We start from the raw sequence: 20,807 nt of genomic DNA, 5'->3' as shown, positions 1-20,807 counted from the left end.
TGTTGACGATGGCATCTAAGGTTAGTTGTGATAAAAAAGAAGAGTCTTAAGCCTCTTACTTTCAGTGCCAAGTTAGAAATGATTAAACTTGTTGAACTGACTTTTTAGGGTTATCCTAAGTTCTCTACACATATGATGCTATGTATGATAATGTATGTAACTGTATGTATTTGTGTATACCTGAATAAACTTACTTAGCAAGGTATGTCTATGGCTGAGATAGCACGTAACTTGGTTTGGCTGGTCAAACAGTTAGCACAGTTGTCAACAATAAGGAGAAAAGTTATTCAGGTATACACAAATATAGTTACATAGATTATCATACATAGCAGCATATGTGTAGAGAACCTGGGATAACCCCAAAAAAAGTCAAAGTGATTTATTGCTGACATGGAAAAACTTATACACTGCCACTGACCTCTTCACACATTCATATTAATATTTTAACCCTTTCAGGATTTCTGACGTACTAGTACATCAAAAACCAGGGTTTTTGACGTACTAGTACGCCTAAATTCTAGCGCCCTCAAATCTAGTGAGAGAAAGCTGGTAGGCCTACATATGAAAGAATGGGTCTATGTGGTCAGTGTGCGCAGTATAAAAAAAATCCTGCAGCACACAGTGCGTAATGAGAAAAAAGAAAACTTTGACAGTGTTTTTGGTTTAAAACAGCGACTTTGCACTGTACGTATTTTCGTATGGTATTTATGATGGTATTCTAGTTTTCCTGGTCTCATTTTATAAAATGGAAGACATATTACAGAAATTGAGATGATTTTGACTGGTTTTACAATGAAAAGTACCTTGAAATTGAGCTCAAAGTAGCAGAAATCTTCGATTTTTGCCAAAGTTCAAAAGTAAACAAATCATGCTACGCGTCCAATACACATCAACTGGTGAGTCTAATATTCTTTTACAAGTGTGCTGATATTATTTATACCATTTCTACACCATTTTTACACTAATGCAGTAGTCTGCATAACAGTAAATCTTCTATTTTTTGTGAGAATAAAAATGCAAAGTGGAAAGAAAAAGAAATGTAACAGAGGCCTGGGTACATGACTAATGAACAGAGGAAATGTTATTTTAGTGCCAGGAATGTCTGTCTTGTTTATTCTGGACCCTATTTGGAAATTGGCATCTTTTGAAATTAGTGTGAAATTGGTAAAATTGCTAAATTCTGACTACTTTATTGGATAGTTGAAATCGGTAAATGGGTGGTTTCTTGTGCTCATTCGATAGAAAAAATGGAGTTCTAGCGAAACAGTTATGATTTTTGTCGACTAGTACACTGGAATTGGCCGAAAATAGGGCTCCAAGTGGGCAAAATCGCCGATGCATAAACATCGTCAAGACCGCTAACTTTGCGAGAGCATAATTCCATAAGTTTTCCATCAAATCTCATACTTCTGGTGTCATTATGATCGGGAAAAGATTCTCTATCTTTTCATAAGAAAAAATAATTTTTTTTTTAAAATTTGTCGACCCTGAGAACAAATCTGGGAGAGGGTCTGTCGACCCTGAAAGGGTTAAGGTAAGTAACAAGTGTACTGTGTGTGTATTTTACTTTTTGTGTTTTTTAATGCCTAGTTCTATTGCTACCTAATATATGTTAGTGTAAACCTGTTATCTAGCATTTATAAGTGGAAAAAAAGGGTGCTCCTGGAACCTAACCTGCCATATAAGTGGGGCCCTACTGTATATACATATACATGCTTAACAATTTGCAAACAGGTGAAATTATTTACATTGTCTCTACATCCACAGCAGGACCTGAACTTCCAAACTCTGTATCAGAGTAACCAGTAATTTACCACGGAACCAGACGCTAGACTCCATGGCTCCGTGGTAAAGTACTATGGACTGATACAGAGTTTTCAGGTTTAAGTCCTGCTGTGGATGTAGAGATAATGTTTATATATATACAGTGGACCCCCGGTTAACGATATTTTTTCACTCCAGAAGTATGTTCAGGTGCCAGTACTGACCGAATTTGTTCCCATAAGGAATATTGTGAAGTAGATTAGTCCATTTCAGACCCCCAAACATACACGTACAAACGCACTTACATAAATACACTTACATAATTGGTCGCATTCGGAGGTGATCGTTATGCGGGGGTCCACTGTGTATATATATATATATATATATATATATATATATATATATATATATATATATATATATATATATATATATATACACACAAACCCTGATCTCTGGCTGAAGGAGACTCGAACCTACGAACCTTAGGACAAGGTACGCAGTGCTTTACCAATCTACCCACACTGGACAATACCTTGGCGTGTAGCTTGCGCTACATGTTTTGATCCAAGGCAGCCAGCTTTCAGGGAGAAGGCTTACAGCTTTTCAGTGATTGGTAAAGCACTGTGTACCTTGTCCTAAGGTTCATAGGTTTGAGTCTCCTTCAGCCAGAGATCAGTGTCTGTGTATATTTCGCCTGCTCTCGCGAATTCCTTGCATTGTTCAAATCTCTAGTAAGGCTGATGCATGCAGGGGATGAGATGAAAAGCTGTAAGCCTTCTCCCTGAAAGCTGGCTGCCTTGGATCAAAACGTGTAGCGCAAGCTACACGCCAAGGTATTGTCCAGTGTGGGTAGATTGGTAAAGCACTGCGTACCTTGTCCTAAGGTTCGTAGGTTCGAGTCTCCTTCAGCCAGAGATCAGTGTTTGTGTATATTTCGCCTGCTCTCGCGAATTCCTTGCATATATATATATATATATATATATATATATATATATATATATATATATATATATATATATATATATATATATATATATACATGCCAGCCTCCTGTGGGTTAAGGCGTCATGTGGTTCTAGCTCACCATGAGGCAGGACAGTACAACATGGGTTTGAGTCCTTGGCTAGTGCAGTGTTCATATTGATCAATACCACTCATTTGTGGTTAGAATAATATGTATATAATATATATATATATATATATATATATATATATATATATATATATATATATATATATATATATATATATATATATATATATATATATACGCACACACACACGTAAATATATATTTTAAGACATCAACCGTTTCCCACTAAGGCAGGGTGGCCTGAAGAAAAACTTTCACGTTCATTCACACCATGACTGTCTTGCCAGAGGTGTGCTCACACTATAGTTATAAAACTGAAACATAACACCCCTCCTTCAGAGTGCAGACACTGTACTTCCCATCTCCAAGACTCAAGTCTGGCCTGCCAGTTTCCATGAATACCTTCGTAAATATTACCATGCTCACACTCCAGCAGGACATCAAGTCCTAAAAACCTTTGTCTCCATTCACTCCTATCTAACATGCTCACACATGCTTGCTTGAAGTCCAAGCCCCTTGCATGCAAAACCTCCTTTATCCCCTCTCTCCAACCTTTCCTAGGCCGACCTCTACCCTGCCTTCCCTCCACTACAGATTTATACACTCTCAAAGTCATTCTATTTTGTTTCATCCTCTCTACATGTCCGAACCACTTCAACAACCCCTCCTCTGAATAATAGTTTTGGTAATCGCACATCTCCTCCTAATCTCCAAACTATGGATTCTCTGTATTATATTCACACCACACATTGCCCTCAGACATCACACCTCTACTGCCTCCAGCCTTCTCCTTGTTGCAACATTCACAACTCATGCCTCACAAGAGTGTTGGTATAACTATACATTCCCCTCTTTACTTCCTATTCATACCTGTTATAAAGTTTAATTGATAAATTACGAACAGTGAGTGGAAAATTATCACTTTATCACTGATGTGAAGCACTTCACAGCTTCTCTACTTTTGTACTTTGGGGTCATTATTACGCAAAATTAAGAAGTATTTTTGGTCCACAGTAAACAGTGGATAACTGAAACCATGGATACCGAGTCAGTAGATATGCAGGTTCTACTGTATATACATATACAGTAAGATTTCAACTTATAAACACATTGGGGACCTCCTGTATTGTGTATAATAATGATATTGTACACAATACAGAATGTTCCCAATGTATTTGTATTTTGAAGACTTCTATATTATGAATATTATACACAATTCAGGAGGTCCCTAATGTGTTTGTAAGTCGAGGACTTGCTGTACAGGAACCATTCCTCCCTGTACATGGCAACTGAGAGACAGAGACAGAGAGGTCGTTAGAAGTTCATAGCCTGATAGATTTAAGGGATTTCTAGCTAGGTTAGACACACTCCACATCAAATATATTTTAGTTTGTACATGAGGAAAGTCAGGTCTTTCCTGTCATTCAGTTAATTCTGTTAAAGAAGTGTAAACATAGAGGTGCTTGAGAGAATAGGACAAAAGAGTTACATATTATCATTGTCAATAGTGATTGCCAGAGTGGGTATATAGTGTGTTTGAACACTGTGTATGTGTATTACAGTGTTCAAACACTATACAATACACATATTCTGTGTTTGAACACTATTATATAATACACATGTAGTGTGTTTGAACACGTGTGTAATCCAAACATGACTCTTGACACACACAGACAGCATCAATACATAGCTTTAAGAAGAAGTATGATAAAGCTCATGGAGCAGGGAGAGAGAGGACCTAGTGGCTAACCCGTTGGTCTGGAGTTTTATAACTCTCTGACGGCGGGTTCTATCCCCACCCGTGGTATGGTTTGTTTCCATACATACATTGGGTGGCAGTTCAGCTACTACAGCATAAGCTATGCCCTGAGGGATAGCAGTGAGTCCCACAGTACAGCCAGCCATAATATCGCCCTCCAGACACTGGAGGTCATACTTGGGCAGCCAGGTGGTGAACGGCAGCCGCTTGAGCAGTGTCTCTCTCCTGAACGTCCTCTGAACGCCTCTCTGGTGAACAAATGAACACGATTAATTCTACACAGCAGTCATTTTAACCAGCGGATTTTGTGAGTGAATTTTAATAGTGTATTGTATCAGAGTTCACTATAAGGTAGACCTTCGATAAAGATGGTGGATTTTGTCTATAATTTTAAGAGTTTGTTATATCAGGATCCACTATACAGTACACTATAAATGGTGGATTTGGTCCATAGTTTTAAGTGTTATATCAGAGTTTACTATACAGTAGAACAGTTAAAAAACAGTGTCTAAGAGGACCCTGATGCATCCACAATCATCTATTATCCACAAGACATACACTCTTATTATTGTGCCTACTACATATACAGAACTTTAAACTCCACTGTAAACCCTCCCTTAAAACTACTCCTCGACAGTTACAGCAGAATGCACAGTCACAATACAAGGCATAAAGCACTTTTCAACATCCCTCGAGTAAGACTCTCACTATGCAAGAATACTATGCACATAAAAGGCCCAAAGATCTGGAACTCGCTACCGGAACAACTCAAGGATCCCCAGACAACTTATAAATTTAGGACTCTGCTAAAAAATCATCTTATCTCACAATATTAACCCAAGCAACCAAACATCTACTGACTAGTTTTATCATGTGACATCCTGGCTTTTAATTCTGCCATTCCATAAAATATTACCACCTGCACCATTACTTGTAAGTTAGATTTTGTACTATGTATACATAAGATTTATTAAGTCCAAACAAGATTGTAAAACAGCTAACCAAAATGCCCGGGCATGATAGTGGCTATCTTTGCACTTAGTAAATCAATACTGTAATTACACATAGTAACCTTTATAAAGAAATAAACATTATTATTATTATTATTATTATTATTATTATTATTATCATCTATTATCCACAATTATCTATCATCCACAATTATCTATCATCCACAATCATCTATTATCCACAATCATCTATCATCCACAATTATCTATCATCCACAATCATCTATCATCCACAATTATCTATCATCCACAATCATCTATCATCCACAATCATCTATCATCCACAATTATCTATCATCCACAATCATCTATCATCCACAATCATCTATCATCCACAATCATCTATTATCCACAATTATCTATCATCCACAATCATCTATCATCCACAATCATCTATCATCCACAATCATCTATTATCCACAATCATCTATTATCCACAATTATCTATCATCCACAATCTATCCACAATCATCTGTCATCCACTATCATCCACAATCTATCCACAATCATCTATCATCCACAATCATCTATCATCCACAATCATCTATCATCCACAATCATCTATCATCCACAATCATCTATCATCCACAATCATCTATCATCCACAATCATCTATCATCCACAATCATCTATCATCCACAATCATCTATCATCCACAATCATCTATCATCCACAATCATCTATTATCCACAATTATCTATCATCCACAATCATCTATCATCCACAATCATCTATTATCCACAATTATCTATCATCCACAATCATCTATCATCCACAATCATCTATCATCCACAATTATCTATCATCCACAATCATCTATCATCCACAATCATCTATCATCCACAATCATCTATTATCCACAATTATCTATCATCCACAATCATCTATCATCCACAATCATCTATCATCCACAATCATCTATCATCCACAATCATCTATCATCCACAATCATCTATCATCCACAATCATCTATCATCCACAATCATCTATCATCCACAATCATCTATCATCCACAATCATCTATTATCCACAATTATCTATCATCCACAATCATCTATTATCCACAATTATCTATCATCCACAATCATCTGTCATCCACAATTATCTATCATCCACAATCTATCCACAATCATCTGTCATCCACAATCATCTATCATCCACAATCATCTATAATCCAAAATCATCTATCATCCACAATCATCTATCATCCACAATCATCTATCATCCACAATCATCTATCATCCACAATCATCTATCATCCACAATCATCTGTCATCCACAATCATCTATCATCCACAATCATCTATCATCCACAATCATCTATCATTCACAATCATCTATCCACAATCATCTATCATCCACAATCATCTATCATCCACAATCATCTATCATCCACAATCATCTATCATTCACAATCATCTATCCACAATCATCTATCATCCACAATCATCTATCATCCACAATCATCTATCATCCACAATCTATCCACAATCATCTGTCATCCACTATCATCCACAATCATCTGTCATCCACAATCATCTATCATCCACAATCATCTATCATCCACAATCATTTATCATCCACAATCATCTATCATCCACAATCATCTATCATCCACAATCTATCCACAATCATCTGTCATCCACTATCATCCACAATCATCTGTCATCCACAATCATCTATCATCCACAATCATCTATCATCCACAATCATCAATCATTCACAATCATCTATCATCCACAATCATCTATCATCCACAATAATCTATCATCCACAATCATCTATCATCCACAATCATCTATCATCCACAATCATCTATCATCCACAATCATCTATCATCCACAATCATCTATCATCCACAATCATCTATCATCCACAATCATCTATCATCCACAATCATCTATCATTCACAATCATCTATCATCCACAATCATCTATCATCCACAATCATCTATCATCCACAATCATCTATCATCCACAATCATCTATCATCCACAATCATCTATCATCCACAATCATCTATCATCCACAATCATCTATCGTCCACAATCATCTATTATCCACAATTATCTATCATCCACAATCATCTATCATCCACAATCATCTATTATCCACAATTATCTATCATCCACAATCTATCCACAATCATCTATCATCCACTATCATCCACAATCATCTATCATCCACAATCATCTATCATCCACAATCATCTATCATCCACAATCATCTATCATCCACAATCATCTATCATCCACAATCATCTATCATCCACAATCATCTATCATTCACAATCATCTATCATCCACAATCATCTATCATCCACAATCATCTATCATCCACAATCATCTATCATCCACAATCATACATAATCCACAATCATCTATCATCCACAATCATATGTCATCCACAATCATCTATCATCCACAATCATCTATCATTCACAATCATCTATCATCCACAATCATCTATCATCCACAATCTATCATCAACAATCATCTATCATCCACAATCATCTATCATCCACAATCATCTATCATCCACAATCTATCATCCACAATCATCTATCATCCACAATCATCTATCATCACAATTATCTATCATCCACAATCATCTATCATCCACAATCATCTATCATCCACAATCATCTATTATCCACAATTATCTATCATCCACAATCATCTATCATCCACAATCATCTATCATCCACAATCATCTATCATCCACAATCTATCATCCACAATCATCTATCATCCACAATCATCTATCATCCACAATCATCTATCATCCACAATCATCTATCATCCACAATCATCTATCATTCACAATCATCTATCATCCACAATCATCTATCATCCACAATCATCTATCATCCACAATCATCTATCATCCACAATCATCTATCATTCACAATCATCTATCATCCACAATCATCTATCCTACACAATCATCTATCATCCATCATCTATCATCCACAATCATCTATCATCCACAATCATCTATCATCCACAATCATCTATCATCCACAATCATCTATCATCCACAATCATCTATCATCCACAATCATCTATCATCCACAATCATCTATCATCCACAATCATCTATCATCCACAATCATCTATCATCCACAATCATTTATCATTCACAATCATCTATCATTCACAATCATCTATCATCCACAATCATCTGTCATCCACAATCATCTATCATCCACAATCATCTATAATCCAAAATCATCTATCATTCACAATCATCTATCATCCACAATCATCTATCATTCACAATCATCTATCATCCACAATCATCTATCATTCACAATCATCTATCATTCACAATCATCTATCCACAATCATCTATCATCCACAATCATCTATCATTCACGATCATCTATCATCCACAATCATCTATCATCCACAATCATCTATCATTCACAATCATCTATCATCCACAATCATCTATCATCCACAATCATCTATCATCCACAATCATCTATCATTCACGATCATCTATCATCCACAATCATCTATCATTCACAATCATCTATCATCCACAATCATCTATCATCCACAATCATCTATCATTCACAATCATCTATCATCCACAATCATCTATCATCCACAATCATCTATCATCCACAATCATCTATCATCCACAATCATCTATCATCCACAATCATCTATCATCCACAATCATCTATCATCCACAATCATCTATCATCCACAATCATCTATCATTCACAATCATCTATCATCCACAATCATCTATCATCCACAATCATCTATCATCCACAATCATCTATCATCCACAATCATCTATCATCCACAATCATCTATCATCCACAATCATCTATCATCCACAATCATCTATCATCCACAATCATCTATCATCCACAATCATCTATCATCCACAATCATCTATCATCCACAATCATCTATCATCCACAATCATCTATCATCCACAATCATCTATCATCCACAATCATCTATCATCCACAATCATCTATCATTCACAATTATCTATCATCACAATCATATCATCCACAATCATCTATCATCCACAATCATCTATCATCCACAATTCTATCTATCCACAATCATCTATCATCACAATCATCTATCATCCACAATCATCTATCATCCACAATCATCTATCATCCACAATCCTATCATCACAATCATCTATCATCACAATCATCTATCATCCACAATCATCTATCATCCACAATCATCTATCATCCACAATCATCTATCATCCACAATCATCTATCATCCACAATCATCTATCATCCACAATCATCTATCATCCACAATCTATCATCCACAATCATCTATCATCCACAATCATCTATCATCCACAATCATCTATCATCCACAATCATCTATTATCCACAATTATCTATCATCCACAATCATCTATCATCCACAATCATCTATCATCCACAATCATCTATCATCCACAATCATCTATCATCCACAATCATCTATCATCCACAATCATCTATCATCCACAATCATCTATCATCCACAATCACCTATCATCCACAATCATCTATCATCCACAATCATCTATCATCCACAATCATCTATCATCCACAATCGTCTATCTTCCACAATCATCTATCATCTATCATGCACAATCATCTATCATCCACAATCATCTATCATTCACAATCATCTATCATCCACAATCATCTATCATCCACAATCATCTATCATCCACAATCATCTATCATCCACAATCATCTATCATCCACAATCATCTATCATCCACAATCATCTATCATCCACAATCATCTATCATTCACAATCATCTATCATCCACAATCATCTATCATCCACAATCATCTATAATCCACAATCATCTATCATCCACAATCATCTATCATCCACAATCATACATAATCCACAATCATCTATCATCCACAATCATATGTCATCCACAATCATCTATCATCCACAATCTATCCACAATCATCTATCATCCACAATCATCTATCATCCACAATCATCTATAATCCACAATCATCTATCATCCACAATCATCTATCATTCACAATCATCTATCATCCACAATCATCTATAATCCACAATCATCTATCATCCACAATTATCTATCATCCACAATCATCTATCATCCACAATCATCTATCGTCCACAATCATCTATTATCCACAATTATCTATCATCCACAATCTAGCCACAATCATCTATCATCCACAATCAGCTATCATCCACAATCATCTATAATCCACAATCATCTATCATCCACAATCATCTCATCATCCACAATCATCATATCATCTATCATCCACAATCATCTATCATTCACAATCATCTATCATCCACAATCATCTATCATCCACAATCATCTATCATCCACAATCATCTATCATCCACAATCATCTATCATCCACAATCATCTATCATCCACAATCATCTATCATCCACAATCATATGTCATCCACAATCATCTATCATCCACAATCATATGTCATCCACAATCATCTATCATCCACAATCATATGTCATCCACAATCATCTATCATTCACAATCATCTATCATCCACAATCATATGTTATCCACAATCACCTATCATCCACAATCATCTATCATCCACAATCACCTATCATCCACAATCATCTATCATCCACAATCATCTATCATCCACAATCATCTATCATCCACAATCATTTATCATCCACAATCATCTATCATCCACAATCATCTATCATCCACAATCATCTATCATCCACAATCATCTATCATCCACAATCATCTATCATCCACAATCATCTATCATCCACAATCATCTATCATCCACAATCATCTATCATCCACAATCATCTATCATCCACAATCTATCATCCACAATCATCTATCATCCACAATCATCTATCATCCACAATCTATCATCCACAATCATCTATCATCCACAATCATCTATCATTCACGATCATCTATCATCCACAATCATCTATCATCCACAATCATCTATCATCCACAATCTATCATCCACAATCATCTATCATCCACAATCATCTATCATCCACAATCTATCATCCACAATCATCTATCATCCACAATCATCTATCATCCACAATCATCTATCATTCACAATCATCTATCATCCACAATCATCTATCATCCACAATCATCTATCATCCACAATCATCTATCATCCACAATCATCTATCATTCACAATCATCTATCATCCACAATCATCTATCATTCACAATCATCTATCATCCACAATCATCTATAATCCACAATCATCTATCATCCACAATCATCTATCATTCACAATCATCTATCATCCACAATCATCTATCATCCACAATCATCTATCATCCACAATCATCTATCATCCACAATCATCTATCATTCACAATTATCTATCATCCACAATCATCTATCATCCACAATCATCTATCATCCACAATCATCTATCATCCATCATCCACAATCATCATCATCCACAATCATCTATCATCCACAATCATCTATCATCATCACAATCATCTATCATCCACAATCATCTATCATCCACATCATCACAATTATCTATCATTCACAATCATCTATCATCCACAATCATCTATCATCCACAATCATCTATCATCCACAATCATCTATCATCCACAATCATCTATCATCCACAATCATCTATCATCCACAATCATCTATCATCCACAATCATCTATCATCCACAATCATCTATCATTCACAATCATCTATCATCCACAATCATCTATCATCCACAATCATCTATCATCCACAATCATCTATCATCCACAATCATATGTCATCCACAATCATCTATCATCCACAATCATATGTCATCCACAATCATCTATCATCCACAATCTATCATCAACAATCATCTATCATCCACAATCATCTATCATCTATCATGCACAATCATCTATCATTCACAATCATCTATCATCCACAATCATCTATCATCCACAATCATCTATCATCCACAATCATATGTCATCCACAATCATCTATCATCTATCATGCACAATCATCTATCATCCACAATCATCTATCATTCACAATCATCTATCATCCACAATCATCTATCATCCACAATCATCTATCCACAATCATCTATCATCCACAATCATCTATCATCTATCATGCACAATCATCTATCATCCACAATCATCTATCATCCACAATCATCTATCATTCACAATCATATGTCATCCACAATCATCTATCATTCACAATCATATGTCATCCACAATCATCTATCATCCACAATCATCTATCATTCACAATCATCTATCATCCACAATCATCTATCATTCACAATCATATGTCATCCACAATCATCTATCATCCACAATCATCTATCCACAATCATCTATCTTCCACAATCTATCATCAACAATCATCTATCATCCACAATCATCTATCATTCACAATCATCTATCATCCACAATCATCTATCATTCACAATCATCTATCATCCACAATCATCTATCCACAATCATCTATCATTCACAATCATCTATCATTCACAATCATCTATCATCCACAATCATCTATCATCCACAATCATCTATCATCCACAATCATCTATCATTCACAATCATCTATCATCCACAATCATCTATCATCCACAATCATCTATCATTCACAATCATCTATCATCCACAATCATCTATCATTCACAATCATCTATCATCCACAATCATCTATCATCCACAATCATCTATCATCCACAATCGTCTATCATTCACAATCATCTATCATCCACAATCATCTATCATCCACAATCATCTATCATCCACAATCATCTATCATCCACAATCATCTATCATCCACAATCATCTATCATCCACAATCATCTATCATCCACAATCATCTATCATCCACAATCATCTATCATCCACAATCATCTATCATCCACAATCATCTATCATCCACAATCATCTATCATTCACAATCATATGTCATCCACAATCATCTATCATCCACAATCATCTATCCACAATCATCTATCTTCCACAATCTATCATCCACAATCATCTATCATCCACAATCATCTATCATCCACAATCATCTATCATCCACAATCATCTATCATCCACAATCATCTATCATCCACAATCATCTATCATCCACAATCATCTATCATCCACAATCATCTATCATCCACAATCATCTATCATTCACAATCATCTATCTTCCACAATCTATCATCAACAATCATCTATCATCCACAATCATCTATCATCCACAATCATCTATCATTCACAATCATCTATCATCCACAATCATCTATCATTCACAATCATCTATCATCCACAATCATCTATCCACAATCATCTATCATTCACAATCATCTATCATTCACAATCATCTATCATCCACAATCATCTATCATCCACAATCATCTATCATCCACAATCATCTATCATTCACAATTATCTATCATCCACAATCATCTATCATCCACAATCATCTATCATTCACAATCATCTATCATCCACAATCATCTATCATTCACAATCATCTATCATCCACAATCATCTATCATCCACAATCGTCTATCATCCACAATCATCTATCATCCACAATCATCTATCTCAACTAACAATCCACAATACCACTCATGCAACCTTAAATCAACTTATTCAACTCAACAAATCCCGACAATCAACAATATAGAGCACCAAGGTTCCAATATAGAGCACCAGTTATAATATAGAGCACCAAGGTTCAAATATTGAGCACTAGGGATCCAATCTGGAGCATCAGTTCCAATATAGCGCACCAGGGTTCCAATATAGAGCACCGGGATCCTATATAGAGCACCTTAGTTCCAATATAGAGCACCAGGGTTCCAATCTAGAGCACTGGGGTTCCAATACAGAATACCAGGGTTCCAATATAGAGCACTGGGGTTCCAATATAGACAACCATTGTTCTGATATAGAACACCAAATTCTAATATAGACCTCCAGTGTTCCAATATAGAGCACCATGGTTCCAATGGAGAGCACCAGGTTCCAATATAGAGCACCAGGGTTCCAGTATAGAGCAGGGTTCCAATATAGAGCACCAGGGTTAAAATATAGAGCACCAGGGTTCCAATATACAGAACCGGGGTTCCAATATAGAGCACCGGTGTTTCAATATAGAGCATCAGGGTTCCAATATAGAACACCAGGGTTCCAATATAGACCACCAGGGTTTCAATATAGAGCACTGGGGTTCTGATATAGAGCAGGAAGGTTCCAATATAGAGCACCAGGTGCCAATACAGAGCACCAGGTTCCAATACAGAGCACCAGGGTTCCAATATAGAGCACCAGGTGCCAATATGGAGCACCAGGGTTCCAATATCGAGCACCAGGTTCCAATATAGGGCACCAGGGTTCTAATATATAGCACCAGGGTTCCAATATAGAGCACAAGAGTTCCAATATAGAGCACCAGAGTTCCAATATAGAGCACTGGGGTTCCAATGTAGAGCAGGTTTCCAATATAGAGCACTAGGGTTCCAATATAGAGCACTAAGGTTCTAATATAGAACACCACGGTTCCAATATAGAACACTGGGGTTCCAATATAGAGCAGGGTTCCAATATAGAGCACTGGGGTTCCAATACAGAGCACTGGGGTTCCAATATAGAGCACCAGGTGCCAATATGGAGCACCAGGGCTCCAATATCGAGCACCAGGTTCCAATATAGGGCACCAGGGTTCTAATATGTAGCACCAGGGTTCCATATAGAGCACCAGAGTTCCAATATAGAGCACCAGAGTTCCAATATAGAGCACTGGGGTTCCAATATAGAGCAGGGTTCCAATATAGAGCACTAGGGTTCCAATATAGAGCACTAATGTTCCAATATAGAACACCAGGGTTCCAATATAGAACACTTGGGTTCCAATATAGAGCACTGGGGTTCCAATGTACAGCACTGGGGTTCCAATATAGAGCACTGGGGTTCCAATATAGAGCACCAGGGTTCCAATATAAAGCACTAGGGTTCCAATATAGAGCAGTGGGGTTCTAATATATTAATAGGGTCTTGAGGATGTCTCTCCAAGAGAGAACCCGCAGTAATGGATTTAAATTAGATAAGTTTAGATTTAGAAAGGACATAGGAAAGTATTGGTTTGGAAATAGGGTAGTTGATGAGTGGAACAGTCTACCTAGTTGGGTTATTGAGGCTAGGACTTTGGGTAGTTTCGAATTTAGGTTGGATAAGTACATGAGTTGGAGGGGTCGGATTTGAGTGGGACTTTCACATCAGAGCTTATTTCTTGGGTGGCATTGAAAATTGGGTTGGTCAAATGTTTGTTAGTGGGATGAATTGTAAAGGACCTGCCTAGTATGGGCCAACAGGCCTCCTGCAGTGTTCCTCCTTTCTTATGTTCTTATGTTCAATATAAAGCACCGGGGTTCCAATATAGAGCACCAGGGATCCAATATAGAGCACCGGAGTTCCAATATAGAGCACCAGGGATCCAATATAGAGCACCGGAGTTCCAATATAGAGCATCAGTGCTCCAGTATAGCGCACCAGGTTCCAATATAGAGCACCAGCTTCCAATATGGAGCACCAGGGTTCCAATATAGAGGTTCCAATATAGAGTACCAGGTTCCAATATAGAGCACCAGGTTCCAATATAGAGCACCAGGTTCCAATATAGAGCACCAGGTTCCAATATAGAGCACCAGGTTCCAATATAGAGCATCAGTGCTCAAATATAGAGCAGGTTCCAATATAGAGCACCAGGTTCCAATATAGAGCAGGTTCCAATATAGAGCACCAGGTTCCAATAGAGCACCAGGTTCCAATATAGAGCACCAGGTTCCAATATAGAGCACCAGGGTTCCAATATAGAGCATCAGTGCTCCAAAATAGAGCACCAGGTTTCAATATAGAGCACCAGGTTCCAATATAGAGCAGGTTCCAATATAGAGCAACAGGTTCCAATATAGAGCACCAGGTTCCAATATTGAGCACCAGGTTCCAATACAGAGCACCAGGTTCCAATATAGAGCACCAGGTTCAAATATAGAGCATCAGTGCTCCAATATAGAGCACCAGGTTCCAATATAGAGCACCAGGGTTCCAATATAGAGCGCCAGGTTCCAATATAGTGCACCAGGTTCCAATATAGAGCACCATGTTCCAATATAGAGCATCAGTGCTCCAATATAGAGCACCAGGTTCCAATATAGAGCACCAGGTTCCAATATAGAGCACCAGGTTCCAATATAGAGCATCAGTGCTCCAATATAGAGCAGGCTCCAATATAGAGCACCAGGATCCAATATAGAGCACCAGGGTTCCAAAATAGAGCATCAGTGCTTCAATATACAGCAGGTTGCAATATAGAGCACCAGGTTCCAATATAGAGCACCAGGTTGCAATATAGAGCACCAGGTTGCAATATAGAGCACCAGGTTCCAATATAGAGCACCAGGTTCCAATATAGAGCATCGGGTTGCAATATAGAGCACCAGGTTCCAATATAGAGCACCAGGTTCCAATATAGAGTACCAGGTTCCAAGATAGAGCAGGGTTCCAATATATAGCATCAGTGCTCCAATACAGAGCACCAGGTTTCAATATAGAGCACCAGGTTCCAATATAGAGCATCAATGCTCCAATATGGAGCCCCAGGTTCCAATATAGAGCACCAGGTTCCAATATAGAGCACCAGGTTACAATATAGAGCACCAGGTTCCAATATAGAGCACCAGTTTCCAATATAGAGCAGGTTCCAATATAGAGCACCAGGTTCCAATATAGAGCACCAGGTTCCAATATAGAGCACCAGGTTCCAATATAGAGCAACAGGTTCCAATATTGAGCACGAGGTTCCAATATAGAGAACCAGGTTCCAATATAGAGCGCGTTTCCAATATAGAGCACCAGGTTCCAATATAGAGCACCGGGGCTCCAATATAGAGCAAGTTCCAATATAGAGCACCAGGTTCCAATATAGAGCACCGGGGATCCAATATAGAGCACCAGGTTCCAATATAGAGCACCGGGGATCCAATATAGAGCACCAGGGTTCAAATATAGAGCACCAGGTTCCAATACAGAGCACCAGGTTCCAATATAAAGCACCAGGTTCCAATATAGAGCACCAGGTTCCAATATAGAGCACCAGGTTCCAATATAGAGCACCAGGTTCCAATATAGAGCACCGGGGATCCAATATAGAGCACCAGGGTTCCAATATAGAGAACCAGGTTCCAATATAGAGCACCAGGTTCCAATATAGAGCACCAGGTTCCAATATAGAGCACCGGGGATCCAATATAAAGCACCAGGGTTCCAATACAGAGAACCAGGTTCCAATATAGAGCACCAGGGTTCCTATATAGAGCGCCAGGTTCCAATATAGAGCAGGTTCCAGTATAGAGCACCAGGTTCCAATATAGAGCGCCAGGTTCCAATACAGAGCACCAGGGATCCAGTATAGAGCACCAGGGTTCCAATATATAGCAACAGGTTCCAATATAGAGCGCCAGGTTCCAATATAGAGCACCAGGTTCCAATATAAAGCACCAGGTTCCAATGTAGAGCACCAGGTTCCAATATAGAGCACCAGGTTCCAATATAGAGCGCCAGGTTCCAATATAGAGCGCCAGGTTCCAATATAGAGCGCCAGGTTCCAATATAGAGCACCAGGTTCCAATATAGAGCACCAGGTTCCAATATAGAGCACCAGGTTCCAATATAGAGCACCAGGTTCCAATATAGAGCGAAAGGTTCCAATATAGAGCGCAAGGTTCCAATATAGAGCACCAGGTTCCAATATAGAGCACCAGGTTCCACTATAGAGCAGGTTCCAATATAGAGCACCAGGTTCCAACATAGAGCACCAGGTTGCAATATAGAGCACCAGGTTCCATTATAGAGCATCAGGTTCCAATATAGAGCACCAGGTTCCAATATAGAGCAGGTTCCAATATAGAGCACCAGGTTCCAATAGAGCACCAGGTTCCAATATAGAGCACCGGGGATCCAGTATAGAGCACCAGGGTTCCAATATAGAGCACCACGGTTCCAATATTGAGCACCAGGTTCCAATATAGAGCGCCAGGTTAAAATATAGAGCACCAGGTTCCAATATAGAGCACCAGGTTCCAATATAGAGCACAGGGAATCCAGTATAGAGCACCAGGGTTCCAATATAGAGCACCAGGGTTCCAATATAGAGCACCGGGTTCCAATATAGAGCGCCAGGTTCCAATATAGAGCACCAGGTTCCAATATAGAGCACCAGGTTCCAATATAGAGCGCCAGGTTCCAATATAGAGCACCAGGTTCCAATATAGAGCACCAGGTTCCAATATAGAGCACCGGGAATTCAGTATAGAGCACCAGGGTTCCAATATAGAGCACCAGGGTTCCAATATAGAGCACCGGGTTCCAATATAGAGCGCCAGGTTCCAATTTAGAGCACCAGGGTTCCAATATAGAGCACCAGGGTTCCAATATAGAGCACTGGGTTCCAATATAGAGCACCAGGGTTCCAATATAGAGCACCAGGTTCCAATATAGAGCACCAGGTTCCAATATAGAGCACCAGGTTCCAACATAGAGCACCAGGTTCCAATATAGAGCACCGGGTTCCAATATAGAGCACCAGGTTCCAATATAGAGCACCAGGTTCCAACATAGAGCACCAGGGTTCCAATATAGAGCACCAGGTTCCAATATAGAGCACCAGGTTCCAACATAGAGCACCAGGTTCCAATATAGAGCACCAGGTTCCAATATAGAGCACCAGGTTCCAATATAGAGCACCAGGTTCCAATATAGAGCACCAGGTTCCAATATAGAGCACCAGGTTCCAATATAGAGCACCAGGTTCCAATATAGAGCACCAGGTTCCAATATAGAGCACCAGGTTCCAATATAGAGCACCAGGTTCCAATATAGAGCACCAGGTTCCAATATAGAGCACCAGGTTCCAATATAGAGCACCAGGTTCCAATATAGAGCACCAGGTTCCAATATAGAGTACCAGGTTCCAATATAGAGCACCAGGTTCCAATATAGAGCACCAGGTTCCAATATAGAGCACCAGGTTCCAATATAGAGCACCAGGTTCCAATATAGAGCACCAGGTTCCAATATAGAGTACCAGGTTCCAATACAGAGCACCAGGCTCCAATATAGAGCACCAGGTTCCAATATAGAGCACCAGGTTCCAATATAGTGCACCAGGTTCCAATATAGAGCACCATGTTCCAATATAGAGCATCAGTGCTCCAATATAGAGCACCAGGTTCCAATATAGAGCACCAGGTTCCAATATAGAGCACCAGGTTCCAATATAGAGCATCAGTGCTCCAATATAGAGCAGGCTCCAATATAGAGCACCAGGATCCAATATAGAGCACCAGGGTTCCAAAATAGAGCATCAGTGCTTCAATATACAGCAGGTTGCAATATAGAGCACCAGGTTCCAATATAGAGCACCAGGTTGCAATATAGAGCACCAGGTTGCAATATAGAGCACCAGGTTCCAATATAGAGCACCAGGTTCCAATATAGAGCATCGGGTTGCAATATAGAGCACCAGGTTCCAATATAGAGCACCAGGTTCCAATATAGAGTACCAGGTTCCAAGATAGAGCAGGGTTCCAATATATAGCATCAGTGCTCCAATACAGAGCACCAGGTTTCAATATAGAGCACCAGGTTCCAATATAGAGCATCAATGCTCCAATATGGAGCCCCAGGTTCCAATATAGAGCACCAGGTTCCAATATAGAGCACCAGGTTACAATATAGAGCACCAGGTTCCAATATAGAGCACCAGTTTCCAATATAGAGCAGGTTCCAATATAGAGCACCAGGTTCCAATATAGAGCACCAGGTTCCAATATAGAGCACCAGGTTCCAATATAGAGCAACAGGTTCCAATATTGAGCACGAGGTTCCAATATAGAGAACCAGGTTCCAATATAGAGCGCGTTTCCAATATAGAGCACCAGGTTCCAATATAGAGCACCGGGGCTCCAATATAGAGCAAGTTCCAATATAGAGCACCAGGTTCCAATATAGAGCACCGGGGATCCAATATAGAGCACCAGGTTCCAATATAGAGCACCGGGGATCCAATATAGAGCACCAGGGTTCAAATATAGAGCACCAGGTTCCAATACAGAGCACCAGGTTC

General features: G+C 38.5%; 1 protein-coding gene across 1 annotated transcript in view; it reads right to left on the bottom strand.

Annotated features, from left to right (window-relative positions):
• The window catches only part of LOC128706617 (sodium-independent sulfate anion transporter), an 83,261-nt gene that overhangs the window by 17,006 nt on the left and 45,448 nt on the right, over positions 1-20,807 (bottom strand). Inside the window, exon 5 of the mRNA XM_070092878.1 lies at positions 4,688-4,867. Coding sequence (XP_069948979.1) covers positions 4,688-4,867 — 180 coding nt within the window. The remainder of the gene's footprint in view (positions 1-4,687; positions 4,868-20,807) is intronic.

The sequence above is a fragment of the Cherax quadricarinatus genome, chromosome 3 (genome assembly GCF_038502225.1).
Source record: "Cherax quadricarinatus isolate ZL_2023a chromosome 3, ASM3850222v1, whole genome shotgun sequence".
Lineage (NCBI taxonomy): Eukaryota > Metazoa > Arthropoda > Malacostraca > Decapoda > Parastacidae > Cherax > Cherax quadricarinatus.
This window is presented reverse-complemented; position numbering and strand designations above follow the sequence as displayed.